We start from the raw sequence: 7,086 nt of genomic DNA on the forward strand, positions 1-7,086 counted from the left end.
TTTTTTGAGACGGAGTCTCGCTCTGTTGCCCAGGCTGGAGTGCAGTGGCTGGATCTAGCTCACTGCAAGCTCCACCTCCTGGGTTTATGCCATTCTCCTGCCTCAGCCTCCCGAGCAGCTGGGACTACAGGCACCTGCCACCTCGCCTGGCTAGTTTTTTTTGTATTTTTTAGTAGAGACGGGGTTTCACTGTGTTAGCCAGGATGGTCTCGATCTCCTGACCTCGTGATCCGCCCGTCTCGGCCTCCCAAAGTGCTGGGATTACACGCTTGAGCCACCGTGCCCGGCAATAATTCATCTTTTAGGAAACCAATGACTAATACTTAAAGGCTAGAAAAGCAACAATAAGGTATATCTGAACAAGAATGAGTTCAACAAGATGAGGTAAAAAGCTGAAAGGAAGAAAATGAAAATGAAAATTAGCACAGGTTTTGAACAGGATCTGTAAAATAAACCCTTCCTATTCTCTTCCCTCTTGATTCCCTGCCCTCAAAAACCCTCCAGTACCTAAATCTGATCCAGATTACAGAGCTCTAAAGTTCCTCATCTATCATACTTTTTTAATGAGTCATTACTTATTATAATCATGCCACCAAAAGCTAATGTAAATGGGCTACTTAAAAATATTAGGAAGAGCCAGGCACGGTGGCTCACACCTATAACACCAGCACTTTGGGAGGCCAAGGCAGGAGGACTGCTTGAGCCCAAGAATTTGAGGTTGCAGTGAGCTATGATCACCCCACTGCACTCCAGTCTGAGCTGAGGTGAGACCCTGTCTCTAAAAAAAAAGAATTAGGAACAAGCCTATTAAATGTGTTTTTCTTGGATGAGTTCCTTATTTACCTTGTGTATCTAGTGCCCAATATTTAACAAATTCTGTAAATAAATGGATAGTCGTGGCAGCAGATTCCCTCAGCCTTGAGACTTAATTCCTTTCCTACCCAAGACCTAATCTAAAGAACTCTTGATTTTGCTGGTCCTCTGACAATACTTTAAACTCACCTCACAAATTTTCATTTACCTTAGTAATAAAACTTCATATATATAAATAAAAAACCATTACGATGATTCACAGTAAGATTCCACATGTACATTTTATTATGTCCTTATAGTAGCTATGTGAAGTAGGCATGAAAAGCCTATCATACCTCTCTCTCTCTAAATGATGGAAAGGAAAACACAGTAATAATGCCTAACTTCAAAGTCCATTATTCTTTCATTACACTGAAACACATTATAGAGGTTAATATTGATTTAGCTAAGGGAAGAGGGTAGTGAAGAATATTTTTAAAAAATAGTTTTACAGGTTGGAACTGTTTTCTAACCATTTATTTATTTGTGTGTGTGTGTGTGTGTGTGTGTGTGTGTGTGTGTAATAGAGTCTCACTCTTCCACCCAGGCTGGAGTGCACTGGCGCGATCTTGGCTCACTGCAACCTCCGCCTCCCGGGTTCAAGCGATTCTGTTGCCTCAGCCTCCCGAGTAGCTGAGATTACAGGCCTGGGCCACCATGCCCAGCTAATTTCTTTTGTATTTTTAGGAAAGACGGGGTTCCACCATGTGGGCCAGACTGGTCTCAAATTCCTCACTTCAGGTAATCCGCCCGCCTTGGCCTCCCAAAATGGTGGAATTACAGGAGTGAGCCACCGCGCCCAGACTGTTTTCTAAGCATTTGTAAGTTTTTTTGTTTGTTTTGAGATGGAGTCGTGCTCTGTCGCCCAGGCTGGAGAGCAGTGGCATGATCTCAGCTCACTACAACCTCCGCCTCCCGGGTTTCGGCGATTCTCCTGCCTCAGCTTCCCAAACAGCTGGCACTAGGGGCGTGCGCCACCATGCCTGGCTAATTTTTTTGTATTTTTGTAGAGACAGGGTTTCACCATGTTGGCCAGGCTGGTCTGGAACTACTGACCTCAAGTGATGCGTGCGCCTTGGCCTCCCAAAGTCCTGGGATTACAGGCGTGAGCCACCACACTCGGCCTAGTAAGTTTCTTCTCAACCCCAGTTTTCCTTCTCATAGTCTAGAAGTCTGGTCAGTGAAAGTCCGGGAACGAACAGCTTACACTAGGTGAATTAAAGTCAATTATTCTATTTAATCTTATCAGTCACTCAAAGGAAAAATTCCTCCTACTTTCTGAAAAGCCCAGTTTGTCCTTTAATGTCGGCCTAGAGAATAAATCCTGCTTATAATATAAGTGGGTTCTGGTAAACAAGAAAGATTATACAGACAAAAAGAAAACTACCATTTATCAAGCATTTATTATGTGCCAGGCATCATGTCCATTCCTGTGAAAATTAAGTTAGAGGGCCCAGCACAGTGGCTTATACTTGTAATCCCAGCACTTCGGGAGGTTGAGGTAGGTGGATTGCCTGAGGGCCAGCAGTTCAAGACCAGCCTGGCCAACATGGTGAAACCCCATCTCTACTAAAAATACAAAAAATTAGCCGAGCATGGCGGCGCATATCTGTAATCTCAGCTATTCAGGAGGCTGAGGCCACAAGAATCGCTTGAATCTGGGAGGCAGAGATGGCAGTGAGCCGTGATCACACCATTGCACTCCAGCCTGGGTGACACAGCAAGACTCTGTCTCAACAAAAAAAGAAAGGAAAGGACAGGAAAAAGGAAAGGAAAGGAAAGGAAAGGGAAGGGAAGGGAAGGAAGGAAGGAAGGAAGGAAGGAAGGAAGGAAGGAAGGAAGGAAGGAAGAAGGAAGGAAGGAAAGAAAGAAAGAAAATTAAGTGAGAGGATCCTACAAGGTAAGTATTGTTACAGTCATTTTTACAAATGAAGAAACTAACATTCAAAAGTGGTAAGTGATTTGCCAAAAGCAACCCAGCAAATAAATATTGTTATTCAAACTTAATTTTGCTCTCTTCATGTACTATACTTAAAAAGTGACTGATGATAACATGTCTCTTGGAGGATAAAAAAATGCCAATAGGCATGAAAAACACAGAAGTATAACAGGAAAAAGAGGAAAACTAAGAAACCGCTTTAATGGCTCAGTGCAGTTAACTGATGTAAGTATAAAGGTTGTGGAAAACTAGGAAGTGAAGATAGAGAATGCATATGGGTGAGACAGGGGAGGTGTTTTAAAAAGCTTGAAGTAGGCCAGGCACAGTGGCTCATGCCTGTAATCCCAGCACTCTGGGAGGCCAAGGCGGGCGGATCACAAGGTCAAAAGTTTGAGACAAGCCTGGCCAACATAGCGAAACCCCGTCTCTACTAAAAATACAAAAATTAGCCAGGTATGGTGGTGTGCACCTGTAGTCCCAGCTACTTGGGAGGCTGAGGCAGGAAAATCACTTGAACCGGGGAGGTGGAGGTTGTGGCAAGCTGAGATTGTGCCACTGCACTCCAGCCTGGGCAACAGAGCGAGACTCCATCTCAAAAAAAAAAAAAAAACTTGAAGAAAAAGAATATAATCCCACTTCAATGTGTATCATATCCTTAACTCCTAAAGTTGGAAGTAATGAGCTATTTCACCTTATTTAACAGTTCAATTAATGCCAATTTATGTGATTAGGTTTCTCCGTGTAATCTGCTGATTTCTTCTTTCAGTCAACATTTACAGAGTGCCCAAAGTGTACCAGATACTGTACTAGACCCTGGGAATATAAAGTTAAAAAGATCTCAAGTTGTTCACAGTCCAGTCTGGAGAAAAAAGGAGACTAAACAATCCATTACAATACAAAATGAAGAGCCCTGGAATAGAGACAAGAACAAAGTGCTATGCAGGAACAGAAAACCAAACACCACACGTTTTCACTCACAAGTGGGAGTTGAACAATGAGAGTGTATGGACACAGGGAGGGGAAAAACATGCACTGGGGCCTCTCAGGGTAGGAGCGAGGGTGACAGGTTGACAAATGCAGCAAACCACCATGGCACATGCATACCTATGTAACAAAACTGCACATTCTGCACATATATCCCAGAACTTAAAGTTAAGAAAAAGAAAAAAGAATAAGGTGCTATGGAAGCACACAGGGTGCATACCTAAACCAGAATGGAAGGGTCACATAGGGCTCCCCAAAGAAGGTGATGTTTAAGTGACTCATATAGTACCTGTAACTACCATCTAAAAGCATGTTGGCCGGGCACGGTGGCTCAAGCCTGTAATCCCAGCACTTTGGGAGGCCGAGACGGGCGAATCACGAGGTCAGGAGTTCGAGACCATCCTGGCTAACATGGTGAAACCCCGTCTCTACTAAAAAATACAAAAGCTAGCCGGGCGAGGTGGCGGGCGCCTGTAGTCCCAGCTACTCGGGAGGCTGAGGCAGGAGAATGGCGTAAACCCGGGAGGCGGAGCTTGCAGTGAGCTGAGATCCGGCCATTGCACTCCAGGCCGGGCGACAGAGCGAGACTCCGTCTCAAAAAAAAAATAAAAAATAAAAAAATAAAAATAAAAAAAAATAAAAAATAAAAGCATGTTGATTTCTACTCAGGGTCAGTTTGGGGTCCAACTAAAAACTTATTAAAAACAGAACTGCTACTTCTTTGCCAAAGGTGCAACCCACAGGGCCCAGTGCACAGGTCAGCAAGCATAAAATATCAATTCATGATTAATAAAACTCCAGTAAGGGGCAAAATAATAGACATAAGGAGAGGGTAATTTTCAGCCAAGGTAATGATAAATGCCAGGAGGAAAAATCGCAATGATGATGTGGGTCAGAGAGAAGAATAAGAACAGTATCTTGGCCAGGTGCAGTGGCCCACACCTGTAATTTCAATATTTTGGGAGGCTGTGGCAGGAGAATCACTTGAGGCCAGGAATTCGAGACCAGCCTGCGCAATATATCAAGATCCTGTCTACAAAAAAAAATTTAAAAATTAGCCAGGCATGGTGAGGCAATGCCTGTAGCCCTAGCAACTTGGGAGGCTGAGGTAGGAGGAGCCCTTGTGCCCAGGAGTATGCAGCTGCAGTGAGCTATGGTCACACCACTGCACTCCAGCCTGGATGATAGAATGAGACCCCACCTCTCTTAAAAAAAAAAAAAAAAAAAAAAAACCGACGGCTGGGTGCAGTATCACACCTGTAATCCCAGCACTTTAGGAGGCCAAGGTGGGCTGATCACAAGGTCAGGAGTTCAAGACCAGCCTGGCCAACTTGGTGAAACCCCATCTCTACTCAAAATACAAAAATTAGCTAGGTGTGATGGTGCGTGCCTGTAATCCCAGCTATTCAGGAAGCTGAAGCAGGAGAATCGCTTGAACCCGGGAGGCAGAGGTTGCAGTGAGCTGAGACTGAGCCATTGCACTCCAGCCTGGGCAACAAAGCGAGACTCCATCTCAAAACACAAAAAAAAAAAAAAAAACTAACAAATATTTTTTATAACTGCTTTACTGCATTTCCTACATTCTTTCATATCCATTATATGACTTAATTTTACTCTCCCAAAAACCCTTGTTAAGTACATTATCAGGAGAGCGCAGGTATCATCACTAACAGGTTTTTTTTTTTTTCTGTTTTACAGATGAGAAAACTGAGGCTTGGAAAGGGCTCACACTCATATTGTTTAACATGAAACCAGTGAACTGTCTTTCAACTACATAATGTCCTACAGCATCCTCAGAACCTCACAGTCATTGGATTACAAGGTGGTTAGTTAAGCCCTACAGAGAAAAATGCTGCCTCAACTTTGGAGGGAAAAGGTGTAGGAGAGGTTAAGAAGGGAGGTAGTGAAGGAAGACAGAAAATACTATCTAATCATCAAGAAAATACAATGAGAAGAAACAGAATGAACAACCATTGTAAAGCTTATGATCATAACCTTTGCTCACTGGTAAAACAGCTGAAGGAAAAACCGAATGGTGAATGATGACAGTTGGTGACGAAATTGACAATAGTACAAAAAATAAATCGGATCATCCAGAGAGTGGCAAGCAACACGATTACCCATAAATGTGCATGGGGAACTGGAAACGTGTGTGACCTGGAAATGTGCATGGGGAACTGGAAAGGGGAACTGAAGAGAGGATGAGGATGATAAGCTGAAGGACGCAGGGAAGAGGGAATGAAAGGGGACTGGCGACGGAGCAGGCACGACTGAAAGTGGATGATGGGGAGCAGATGGGTGTCCCAGCGGGTTACGGGGGAGGCGGAGTGGAATAATGCAGAGTGGTCATTTAAAAAAAAAAAAAACAACACGGCAGAAATATGGTGATGACAGTCCAGAGTGGAGATGGAGCAGGAGGTCAGGGAGATGACAACCCAGGTAGGGAGGCTAGCAAGGTGACAATACAGAGGTAGTAGTGGCAGGGACAGGCAGCGTGCTAGCTGAGGAGGAAGCTGTCATCTGCGACAAAGTACGCGTGTGCGGCAGCGCCTCGGGGTTAGTACCTGTAACCGCGGTTGGAGGCCCGGGGCGGAATCCGGTAGACGCTGACGTCCGGCTTCACACACAGCACAGACTCGTACTCCAACTCGGCCGCCATCTTGGCTCCGCTGTCCGCGCTGCCGGGGGCGAAACGTAAGACCGGGGGCGGAGCACGGGAGGCGGAGATGCAAAGCGCGACAACTTCTGCTTGCGTCACTTCCGCGCGAGTTCAAGTTCGTTTCTGATATTAACCTCTTCGGTGACGCGGGGAGCCATATTGAAACCTGGAAACGATGAGGCTACGCGGCTCACCATCTTGGGTAATGGCAAAGATGCCTCCAAGTGCATGACTCTCGTTATGGAAATCTCTCTCCCGGAGAGGTGCTTAGGAAAAGCGCCATCTTACTCTAGGCAGGTTCCTGGAGTGCCCCACGAGGACGAGGACCGTATTGAATCCTGACGGAGTTTCTTCCAGGAGTCACTTCCTAACTGTAGTCTCCTGGCAGAAAAGAGGCATCCGCCAGCCGGTAATGCCAGACGAGATACCTACAGAGAATGATGTATGAGCTGGTCATAGACACGGTGAATTTCAACTCTCCAGAATCTAAACGCTGAAAACACCCAACTTGATTTAGTGCCTTACACTCTTTATCTCCGATTTTTCAGGACGACACCTGTTAAAATGTTTTGCCACACTTTCAGCGTGTATTTCGATTATCTTTTTGGAAAATTTAATACTGTTAAATATACTCTAAATGCGATCAACCCAA

The 7,086-nt window shown here is 44.8% G+C and overlaps 1 protein-coding gene across 1 annotated transcript in view; it reads right to left on the reverse strand.

Moving 5' to 3' along the window:
• NECAP1 (NECAP endocytosis associated 1) overlaps positions 1-6,506 on the reverse strand; it is a 16,534-nt gene extending 10,028 nt beyond the window's left edge. Inside the window, exon 1 of the mRNA XM_017894286.1 lies at positions 6,340-6,506. Coding sequence (XP_017749775.1) covers positions 6,340-6,434 — 95 coding nt within the window. The 5' untranslated portion in view covers positions 6,435-6,506. The remainder of the gene's footprint in view (positions 1-6,339) is intronic.
• Between the last annotated feature and the right edge of the window lie 580 nt (positions 6,507-7,086).

This window comes from Rhinopithecus bieti, unplaced genomic scaffold, assembly GCF_001698545.2.
Source record: "Rhinopithecus bieti isolate Rb0 unplaced genomic scaffold, ASM169854v2 scaffold_23748, whole genome shotgun sequence".
Taxonomy (NCBI): domain Eukaryota; kingdom Metazoa; phylum Chordata; class Mammalia; order Primates; family Cercopithecidae; genus Rhinopithecus; species Rhinopithecus bieti.